Source organism: Mizuhopecten yessoensis, unplaced genomic scaffold (genome assembly GCF_002113885.1).
Source record: "Mizuhopecten yessoensis strain PY_sf001 unplaced genomic scaffold, ASM211388v2 scaffold923, whole genome shotgun sequence".
Taxonomy (NCBI): Eukaryota; Metazoa; Mollusca; class Bivalvia; order Pectinida; family Pectinidae; genus Mizuhopecten; species Mizuhopecten yessoensis.
Genome location: NW_018403789.1, coordinates 986,258 through 998,794, shown reverse-complemented (window position 1 = coordinate 998,794; position 12,537 = coordinate 986,258). Strand labels below are relative to the sequence as shown.

Here is a 12,537-nt window from a genome sequence, read left to right as displayed (position 1 = left end):
ACCAAAAACACAACATGAAATTCCGTTGCAATTGCAAAGCCACCGAAACAACTTTCTGAAATGTCCAACTTTAACAAATCCTTTGAGAAGCAGTATAATTTAGATCAAAATTAACATCACACGCATTAATGAAATTTGTGGCCAGACGTTAAGAAGGACAAGCAGTCTCGAAAGCCATACTGCATGTTAACATAAATAGGGATTATTTCCTCATCTATCTGAAAGTTGTATTTGTAGATTAAGACAGGAGACGGATTACAGAAACACATAAACATGCACACGTTTATTTTCGAAATCCCTCTCTTAAAATTTTCATTTAGTTCCAAAGAACAAAATAGCTTAATGACATCAATGGTGGCAAAAAGTTTGGATGCGCGTGTTATGCAATGTACAACTAAAGGTGTGGATTTAAATGTAACTGCCTCAAAATACGACTAATCACTAGATTACGATACAACGTTGTCAAGGTTCTGCCCAAAGAATACTAAGTTGATCATAACGTTAACATTCCCCGAACAGACTTGAACAGGAATGGGATCACCTGCCTTATCACATTGATTTACCTCGAGCGCTCCAATTTCTACCCACATTTAGGCCATCTTTGCGCTTCAATCCGGGCTAAGAAGAGTGATTTATTGTTATAAAATAAATAAAGTTTGTATTTCAAAACTTGTTTTTCTTATCAATTTGATATCTCTCGGGAGAAACATTAGGATCCCTGAGAAGCCTATTTTACAGGGACGTTCCGGATTAGTTGCTTGTCCAAAAAAATATAGCTATGTGAGAAACTGTTGTTCCTCCCAATGAATGTTGTAAGTTGGACGCAAACAGCGTTTCATCTATTTCGTGTTCTATTCTGACATAAATATATATCATTCCTGCAGGTCCCCATCGGGGAAAAGAATACACCTGCTGTTACCACCTGCATGTGTCGTAGGAGGCGACTAATGTTGGAACCCCCTGCAGATTTGGGAATTTGCTTTGGTGTCCTCTATTTTGGGACACAAAGGCGACCAAAATAAACCTGCTTTTTCCCATTGCAATACTTTGGATATTTGTCTTTCTTGGCAACACCACACTTTTGGCTTGAACGTTAAGCGTTCGCCCACGTGAGGAAGGCAATGGGTTATGTCACCAGGCCGGTACATACAAATATCCTTAAAACGATAATTGTTATTCCCTGCTTAACGTTCAGCATTAAGAGGAATGGCAACAACTTGTTCACCCGTTGTCAGTATAATGTAACCGGGCGTAATACTGTGTTTGGTGCCTTCGGCATGGCATTTTATTGAGATAGCACTATAAAGTCGGCACCAGATCCGCACTATCACAAGGAGGCAAATAAACCAACATACCCAGTCTCCTGCATACATACACGCAAGCACGCATACACTACACACATGGAGGCACGTCCTTAAATTACCTTAACTTTTAAACAAACTTAAACCAAACCAAATCATTAAGATTTCGAGCCCAACCGTAAATTCCTTTTTTTTCCTTCTACGTGTTAACGTTCTGTCAACAGCTAGCTTCATGGGTCTATCACAAAAGTGCATTCTAATTGATCCTTAAGATATCTAGGTACCCACCGGGACCGGACGTTTACTTGACAATGAGCAACGTGTGTCCTTGTTCTGTATCTAGTAATTGACTGAAGATGTTTTTCACGCAAACAGGATGTCATATATTGCCAGAATATGGTTTGTCAAACATTTATCAACGCAATTAAGAGGACAAGTAGTTTGACAGGAGAATCAATTATCGATTTCCGAGAAAAGTAAGTAGCAAATGTTGTTCTAAAGAGATACATTTGACAAAAGTATTGCAATCATCTCCATTTTTTTCTTTTTTTAAGTTTCCTTTTCTATTTTCAAGATTGAGGACTTTCTAGAAGACTCTCTTAAATTTTGGTGTAAACGTTCTCATGAAATCTATTAAACTGATCGTCACAGGTTATTGCATCATTGACAAACAATTTTTATTATTTAATGTCATACACGATGGGAATTCGTTTTCGGATGCCAAAACAAACACAACCATTCAAAAGGTATCCATAAAACACTGCCAAGGTTCTACCTTAAAAATATTTCATAAGGATCTGTTTTATGAGTTTAAACATGGTCTTAATGATTTTTTTTATTGCTCATGATAGCTGTAATATTTGATCAGCCCCGGATGTTACAGGCGTTGTTCGCTATAAAATGTTTAATTTCAAATTACAAAAAAAAATTACACAAATTAATCTTGGAAGATTGTATTCATGCGTCAGATCGGTGTTGATAAACTGTGGATAAGATGTGTTTTGGTTCACTTTTACATCTGACCTTTATCAATACTGTTGATTATCAATGTCACAATGTCAGATTTTCTAACAAACTCTGTTCGAAATTGAGCGTTGAACCAAAGAGATACGTCACTTTATAAATCAAAGTGTTTCACATAGATGTGATTTCGCGTCAAAAATAGTAACCAATATGGAATCACTAGTCACATCTAAGCTTTTCTTAAATAATGTTGATCTCTGGAGAGAAAGTTTAAGATCCCGATGCATTATTTGTTCAAATAGCGATGTTCTGGAGTTGCTGCTTGGCGTTTTTGGAATATTTATTTCTTTGCTTGTAAAAAACAAAAAACGTGTACGTGCAATTGTCTTAGTTCCTGCATAAATGTTAACAATACGTGTTTATCCCCTTTCTTCCAATGTATCATTGAAGCTTTCCTCTCATAGCAAAAACTAAATCTGAACAAATTTGCAAATACTGCATCAACGGTGTCCATGAAAATAAATGGCAAAAGTTTTTCTTTGGAAACATATTTGAGGCAAGTATCTCACTTAATGTTCTGTATTTCCCTACCTGACAAGCTGATGCTAAATTTTCTCAATATCAGGCAAAAATATTGCTGACCTCTCCATGTCTATTATTAAGTAGTTTGTTTACTATTTATTTGTTTATTCATTACGAAGTGTTCTGTTAAGTCCCCGGTTTACAATGTTCAAATAAATGTAAAATCTTTTGAACATGATATTCCCTGAACATATTTGACTTTCTGTCTGTATTTCAAAATATAGTTGACCTAATATTACAGTGCGTCGATCGACAATAAATGACTCTGCGTCTCGTTTCTTTAAGAAATATAGTCAAATAGGAAGTCGTAATCCATGTTAACTGCCTAAACCTTCGGAGCCTTCCAGTAAAAAAAACCAATAATAAAAGGAATTACAACGGCGATACATAACCGTCACTTTCCACTTCAAAGTAAACGTATGCAAAACTCCATACAGGTCGGTGATCAAGAAAGGAATACACCTTGCCGTTACCTAAACGTATCGTAAGAGGAGACTAATGAGTGAACTCTCCAACGGAAATGGGGATTTGCTTTCGTGCCCCCTACTATAGGACACGAAAGCGACCAAAATAAATCTGCTGCACACATTGCAATTTTAGGGATCTTGATATTTCTTTCTACTTCTAACGACGTGTTATTTCCTAGTGACTTACTTATCAATACCTTACTTTGGTTATAATTTTGAACGTGCGCCCTAGTGAGGTAGGTAATAGGTTCTGTCCCAAAGCCGAGACAAAAAAAAATGGTAGTTGTTATTCCATGCTGAACGTTCAGCATTTAGGGTAATGGCAACAACTTGTTCACCTGTTGTCAGTATGATGTGGCCGAGAGTAATGCTGTGCTCGGTGCCTTCTTCATTTTTCGGTGTGCCTTCTGCATGGCTCGGTGTGCTTTCTGCATGGCACCGACCATGCAACTATAGAAATTATTAGTCTTTATCCTTAGTGATATAGCACTATAAAGTCGGCATCAGATCAGCGCTATCACAAGGAGACAAATACACCAACATACCCTGCCTCTAGCACACTAACACACATTGAGGCACATCCTTTAATGAGTTTAGCTGTTGATAGGACGTAAAACCTTGATAACTAACCGACCAATCATAAAGATGGGTTGCCGGTTTAGATTACTTTGGCACCATTCCGGATACATGTTTTACTTAACTATGCCATACATATGATGTCTGTTACAGTTAAAAAAAGAAACAAATGATGTGATAAAAACAACTGAATTATCTTTCTAACATTTGGATTTATTTTGTTTGTACGTATGTATATATGTGGGCTTGTTGGGGTATTTTTTTTTGGGGGGGGAGGGGGAAATTGGTGAGTTTGAAATATAATATTTAACTTAAGAAAGCTATGAGTTAAGTATCTTTCTAACATGTCTTTATTTGGTCTGGGGGGTTGTTGGATATTTTAGAGAATAATCTATGTTTGGATTTGTAGCAATTGTTGTGAATTAAGTTCGAGCCAGACTGGCATTGCGTTAAGAACCACAATGATTGCACACATTGTACATAGAAAACAACAGACAACTTAATTACTATTGCATTCTCTACTGTCTCCGGAAAATCTATCCGTCTGCCGATGCTAGAATAGTAACCATGCTGGCTATGTTAGCAACACTGTGTACGAGTAGTATGTATTTGACAATATTCAGTATAAAACGGGAGGCATTTTCTGTAATCAGTTACCATTTGTATGATAAAACTGGCACAGCACAACAAGTGAACAAATAGTTCGTACCATAATGTTATCGATAGAAACCTTATAAATTATAACCAAAGGACCAATGTTAGGTAGAATTCCTTGCGACGAGAGGTTCAATATACACAGAATACATCACTGAGGTCTTGTGGATACCCGGACAGCGTGCTAAAGAAGTGTGTACAACATCTGATTCAGTCAAATTTCCATATATCGAATTTCTAAGACTACGGCAAAGTCCTAATGATTCCCTTATATTACACGTTTAATGAATCGGATTTCTCTCTTTTTCGAAGTAAACACTCGAAATTAGAACTTATAAGTCGAAGTCAACAATGTACCCGTACGAGAACAATTTAATGTCCCATGGTAATTTCTACACCTTCACGGACATCAAGTGAAAAGTACTGGCGACCATGCTGACACAACTTGGTATGAATGATTTAGTCACTATTGTTACACTTAAATACAGCGGTGTGAAGTATATATGACACAAAGTGATAATCGATAAGCGTTGATCAGTACTCTTCAATCGTAAACATAGGCCAATGTCAAAGAAAATGGTATGTACGAATTGAATGTATGTTTATTGGTTTATGATGCTATAAGCTTAATTGTGTGACTTTTTAAAAATAAAATTGATTGCAATACATAACATTTTCGAAATTAAACGGCCCACGGGAATCACTCTCAGCAACATGGCGCACGTGATAGACCACATCAACACGGAGTTCAGGCTTCGGAAATTTAATTGACAAACAAACTATTTGAATTTGATAATATCACAGCGCAAACTACAGTATGTTAATAAACAGGCTATTATTATTTCTGTAAATGAATATTTATACATTGAAAACTTAATTTCTTCGCTTGAGTTTCGTAACATAAGAATCATTCTCAGTCTCATTTACAGGATTGATCGATGTTCAATATTTGTGAGTCGAAGTCCCGATGTTTCGAATTGTTGCCGAAAGTCCCGCAGGTTCAAAACATCGCAGTTTGACTGTTTATATCAAGATGGTGTCTCATAGATACCTAAATATTAGCATAGCATCTGATGGATATCATTTTCACATTTTTGTCTCTAATAATATACATTTCGCCCATGTAATACAGGTGTTGTTTGCGCTGTCATAGCAGTGCCCGGGCTGATAAACAGTTGTTTACACCAACCCGGGCTAGATATCACTATCCGGGTACTTCACTCCGGATTACAATTTTACGTTTAGACGCTCCGGTTTCCGGCACAGACGATAGCAGCAGCAACAACAACAACATTTGTTAAATTTATTTATTTTTGTCTGATTTTTCGAAAGTATGATAAAAGGGTTATGATGTGACTATTTGATAGCACACCCTTTATCAGCCCTTGACCTGATATCAGACCTCAGGCCTGCAGCACTCGGGCAAATATCATGGTCTCGGGCTGATAAAGGTCCTGATATCAAACCGTCATATACTTACCTCTAAGGACAGCATCTGAAAGTCGGATATCAGATCAATAGCCTTAAGATAACAAAAAAAAATCGTAAAAGACTACTTTTCGAATACATTTCATTTCTTACTTATATTAGTATTTACAATAGACAATAGGATAATGTTTGATGGATGTTTGGATGACGTCTTTTATCATGAACTTCATATAAAGCACGTGATTTTTGTATTTTCGATTATAAAATAATTTAATCACCCTCGCCCAATTTGACATCACATCTTTGGTAGATATCCGTATTTGCCCTGACAGCGTTATATATGTTTTATCTCTAGCCTTGTATGATAAAGTGTAGCAACCGATAAATCAACGTAGATAGAAGTTGATCCAGGCAGACGACATGCAACAGGGGAGAAACAATGGATTATCTGGCGTCCACAACTCTGGATTAGACTCGACGACGAGATCGGTAAAAAGACACGTGTCTGAGAAGGTGGTAATCAATGGGAGAAAGGTCAACGACAGTTTTAGGGAAACTACAGCTGTTCAATTACTTAATTATAAAGCAATGTTTGTATACCAGTGCTTATCTGGACAAAAAAATGTTCAGTCTGTCTACAATTATGGTTCTGCTTACATCTTTTGCCCACAAAAGGGAATGTTTAGTATTGCCACTAATCGTAGGTTGGGTCATTCAATTGATATTGGGAGGACTCATCCATGAGTATCGTAGAGAGTAATAAGTAGGGATATCCATGTTTTAGTTTAAACATATTTTATTGTACAAATATACAAATGGATCGGACAACAAGTTATTACAACTTAATAGAGTCCTCTCCTCAATACATATTGTAAAAATAGTGTATATGGTTTTTGGGAAAGGGAAAAAGATAGGTTGGGGAAGGAAATGTGAGGTGGGAGGGGGTGGGGGTGATGAAGGGGAGGGGTGTTACCTATAAAAGTAAACGTGTAAATTGAGAAATCGATCCGCATTTGAATAAATTATAAATTATACAGATTTCATGACATGCATCCTGGTAGAGTAATTTTAAAATGAACAGAATCAATGTAACAAATAAATCAGGCAAAATAAAGAAATACAATTTCATAAACACATATAACAACTTACACATAAATAAAAATAGAAAAGTAATTATAACTATCAAAACCTATTGCTGGATTTGAGGCTATGATGCACATGTCTAAAGGATACCCATGATATGACAAGTGATAGTTGGTTAACAATACAACATTATACGGATTCTGAAAAACTGTTAGGAATGTAGAACAAGTCACTCCAATGCTTTAAAGTTTTACATCTGAATGACTATTTATCCTAATTTCTTAAATATATCGATGTTTTTTAGAAATGAGCAAGACCGCACACTACAGTGGAAACATTATTGTCAACATTAGTCGTTCCAATGCACGCGGAAGTGATTATCGACTTCGTAAAAGGCACAGGGTTGTTGATCAGACTGACAATTTAGTACAGCACTGACTTGTTCTTTTTCAGCGTATAATCACATTACAAAAGGGTTTTGAACTAAATGTAATTGAAAGAAAAATGAAAACTTCTGTACTTGTGTCATACATTTCTTGTTTGTGTAAAAAACAGAAATATACAGGACGTAGAATATGACATGAGTTAAATTCCCATCTTTGAATCAGCCCTCGAGCCGTAACAGCCTTCGTCCTTATATTTGGTTCTCCGGCTAAATGATAAGGAATATGTTACAGTTATGTGATATGATTTATATGTATATATTAGATATGATGTCGCGATAACTTCCAGCGCTATCAGAATAACGCGCCAGATATACATCAGGAAATATCGATTTCATAGCTAATTTGCATTATTATGAACATTTTGAATTAACGAGTAAATAACACAGGTATGTTCCTTGATATGATATATTATAACGTCGATCAAGGACACACAAGGGGGATAACTCGTCAATGCAGCATTATATTCAAATTATAGGAAACGGGCAACCGAACTTCCAGCAACATTGTTCTTTTCAAATACATTTTGTATTAAGTGTGAAGTCGTTAAACGTTTCCCATTAAATGTACATAACTATCCTAGGCGTACAGCTTTTTATGTCAGAGCATTTAAACCCATACAGTTCTCTTGCCTTTGCCAAACTTGCTTTTCAAGACAAATCTAATTTGCTGTAGTTAAATTTAGCACTTGACAATGATCCTGCAGTGCAACTACAGGAATATTGAGGAAATTATAACAAAACCTGAGGCTGACTAGAATACTATTAAGAACCCATTTGAACGACGTTACATTTATATAGTACAGTGGGGTATCGTTAGCTTATACTTCAAAAGGTACAAAATAGAAGCAATGTCTCCGCACGTTATATAAATCCATGTTATACTCCAGTGTATTCCTCGCGCATTTTCGTAATTTCAACTTTTCTTTCGCGGTGTAGAAATGTTCGTGTCGACAATATTAATGTTTCCGTTATATATATATATACATAACGAATGTTCTCACTTTCATGTAATCCTGGTGATTTATTTACCTCAAAGTTAGTGAAAGTCCCACACTGAATATCATTTTAAGTTTATAGATTTGTTATCTACTCATCTAATTTTAATAATTCATATAAGGCTTAAACGTTCCCGCCACTTTGTTTCAACAGTAGTTTAGACAAGTTGAATTTCTATTTGTTTGGCTCTTAGCTTCACTGATGAGTCCTTAAGGGACGAATAGGATGTATCATGCAGTAACATTTATTTTTCGGCATACTGTATCTTTAACCAAATTATTTAGGTGATATCACCTGTGTGTGTGGGTGTGTGTGTGTTACCTCCATCTTATAATCGTATGCAGAATGAATTGTATCCTGTAATTCATAACGAATCACAAAAAAATGTCACATTTCTTTCAAAATTTCACTACTGTGGGTACATAAATGTATATTCTCAGTTTGCATAGGAAACCCGTCAACGCCACGTTCACGTATCACAATAGTAGGAAAATGCAGCCAGAATCGAAACGGAACACGAGACCTCCACAGTATTAGACAGGCGTTCTCACAAGGTCGGTACCGATGATCGACCCAGTTCAGACTCGCTACTAATATGTTTTTTAAATCCTTTTAACAGGACGTAAACAACTAGAAACACACGGGAATGTCAACAAACGAGGACATATCAAAGACCTGCATTCGGGATTGTTTTTACCAAGTGTTGATCTAAACCCCTAAAATGTGTAAAAGGAATAATAATCCTCAAACACAACGTTTAAGACTAATCATATCCTGTAACTATCTGTTTAAGTCAATGTATGCGATATACTCTTTACATTAGATTTTGAATGGAATGTTTAACTAAATTAAATTATTCATGTAACAGACATATGGACAGACATGTACGCATTCTTGAATTTTAGACCGAACATTTCCGTTCTCTAAAACGGGGGGAGGGGCTCTTTGAAACGAAACATAATTAAACTGTAAAAATAAAGATAATCAGATCTGGCTATACATTAGTTTAAATGGACGTTTGAGAGACTGGAGTGTTCTGTCTAACGTAGGTTTTACTCACATCGCCTCTAGACTGACACAGACACATTCCATCTATACAATCCCCGTGTCCCGAGCAGACAGAGTTGGCTCCCCTGTCAAATGATAGAAATAGCAATTACAAAAAAGATCAATCACAAGAACAAATGCCGTTTTACATAGAAATAGATAACGTTATTGATTCTTACATAAAACGTGAGAACAGACAGGGTTATTGATAACATAATGATACAAAATAATATTCTATCGGTTTTTTTATGAAGGGATGGTGTAACATGTATTTTTTTGTTTGACACCTCTGTGACTTTGCTTTCATGTATGGAGCAGTTGTAGAAAAGCAGTAGATATGAAGCTGGCAAATGAAAGGGAAAAGTATCGATAACAATCGAATGGGAACCCATAGATCTTTAACGCAATTGTCAATATATAAGATATCTTTGTCATTTTCTTGTTTTACATAACATGTAGTAATAAGAGTTTTTTTTAAATATACAGCAGTAGATTAAAGCAGGAAAATGAAAGAGAAAAACAGCGATAACAATCGAATGGAAAGCTATAGAGCCACATGTATACGCTGTTCTCTAAATTTTAGGTGACTGTACAATTTTCGTGCTATCTTATACTGAAAATCGTGCTGTAACTTAGGGTTTTTACAAAGGTAAGCAGTAGATAGTAGATACATTTTTGCCCCGGTATATCCGGATTTTCACCTCCTTAATTTGTTTAACGATATCTTATTGTATCAAATGCGCAAAAACTAAGGCAAACGTTTGACCGAAAGTAGATTTTTGGGGAACCAAAAGGGATACGGTAAATCACCAAAATAATTTGCTGTTTTCTAAATGAGCTTAAACAATCCACTGACTTAATCCTCCGTTTTATTTTGATAATCTTTAAGTGGCGATCGAATTTCTGTCATTTTTCATCCTTATATATATGCCTGTTTAATTTACACATGCATCCAAAAACAGAAATGGGATTATTTTGGCTGTTTTAGCATATTTTGAAATAAAAATTGAGTACTGTGGTGGCTGTTTCACATCCTTTTTTTGAAATATGCGTTACAACATAATATCATCGAATATGAAATCTTGAAATAAATAAAAGGACATTTTTAATTGCTGAGCTGAATCAATTTAAGAGAAGGAAAACGAGATAACAAAAAACAACAAAAAGGCAAAAAACATGAAAAAGTATTAATTTCTTGTTTCTGTTTTTAGAAGACGTTTATGACGTGCAATAGGATCTGGCTTTCTATCTGTATCCTAATCCATTAAGGACTTTTGTCGATGTAGTTACGCTGTTATATGAAACTGTAGTTACGTTTTTATATGAAACTGACAGAATGATATAAAAATGAGCAATTGAGACAAAAAAATAAAAAAATCCGAAGAGGTGCGATGAGCGCAACATTTATCAAATAGCCAATGTCCCCGTAGCATGAGACACAGGGGAAGCATGCTTGTAGGTCCTCGGTCGATATCACTCTATCTGTTTGATATAACGAAGTACCAGACTCGACAAAAGTCCTTAATTGTTATATTACATATTATGTCATGATATATTACATATGTAAATAGTAAGAATCAATGGGTGGTTTATGGTAGGAAATATCCGGATCATAATTTAGAAACATGATGTCGCTATGGTTACGTGTAAGACAAAAATAGAAATATAGGGTCTATTTAATAATAATGATATTATAATAAACAATATTTATATAGCGCCCTATATTATTTATAAAATTATTCTAAAGCACTTTACAACACATGGATAATAGTCTTAGTGAAAATAGATAACATAAAAGGCAAACAAATCACCTTTTAACATTACGTATGGAGATATTAATCTCAATATGTATATACATAAATATATAAGGGTGATGTGTACATGACGTCTGTGCAAAGAGCCTAAAATGCAGCAGTGAAGAGGTGGGTCTTTATACCTTCTTACATTTGGCCAGGGTTTAGACTTCCGGGTAGCAGATGGTAAGCCACTACTCAACAACGTGGCCGAAACCCTCCCAAAGCACCGGTTTTCATAGGTCACTGTACGAGATTTTGGGACACAATAATTCCGTCTCCGACCGCAGTGATCGTGACGGTGGATATACTATATATTGGCGAACCTTAGACCAAGGATTAGTCAATCAGAATTAAAAAAACATACCATAATATGTAATATTGTTAATAATACTTACGAAGCTTTACATTGGTCTATCTCTCTTAACGAGCAGTTGACACCTATATACCCTTGATCGCAGACACACATACCCATGTTTAGTGTACCGTGCCCATGACAAGGAGGAGTCTAAACAAAAAGAAAAAAAACATTTATATCTTCAAAATCAATAAACGTGCTATTTTTTAAACAAAATTGCTATGAAACATATTACGAAATCGTCATGGTACATCAGTCTTCTCACCTTATTAACCAGGGATTTTTTGGATAAGATGGGAACCGTTTTTACGATTCAAATAATTTCAATATAGACCAGATAGTTGAGAAAGTTGAGATACATTTGACAAAATCATATATATCCGTTGTAAATTTCATGCTCAACTGTGGTGGACTTAAAAAGAAGAATCAATGTAAGGTCATGATGACAGATTCTAGAGCAGGATTGTATCAGAACTACAAAAATGTCATGTTTACTAGAGCGGGGTTGTATTAGAACTACAAAAATGTCATGTTTGCTAGAGCGGGGTTGTATCAGACCTACAAAAATGTTATGTTTACCAGAGCGGGGTTGTATCAGAACTGCAAAAATGTTATGTTAACTGGAGCGGGGTTCTATCAGAACTACACAAATATTATATTTACTACACCGGGATTGTATCAGAACCACAAAAACGTTATGTTTACTAGAGCGTGGTTGTATTAGAACAACACAAATGTCATGTTTACTAGAGCGGGGTTGTATCAGAACTACAACAATGTCATGTTTACTAGAGCGGGATTGTATTAGAACTACAAAAATGTAATGTTTACTAGAGCGGGGTTT

At 35.6% G+C, this 12,537-nt stretch overlaps 1 protein-coding gene across 1 annotated transcript in view; it reads right to left on the bottom strand.

Annotated features, from left to right (window-relative positions):
* The window catches only part of LOC110455255 (integrin beta-3-like), an 82,672-nt gene that overhangs the window by 31,558 nt on the left and 38,577 nt on the right, over nucleotides 1-12,537 (bottom strand). Inside the window, exons 4-5 of the mRNA XM_021505261.1 lie at nucleotides 11,734-11,843; nucleotides 9,556-9,628 (exon numbers count right to left, since the gene is read on the bottom strand). Of these exons, the coding sequence (XP_021360936.1) occupies nucleotides 9,556-9,628; nucleotides 11,734-11,843 (183 nt within the window). The remainder of the gene's footprint in view (nucleotides 1-9,555; nucleotides 9,629-11,733; nucleotides 11,844-12,537) is intronic.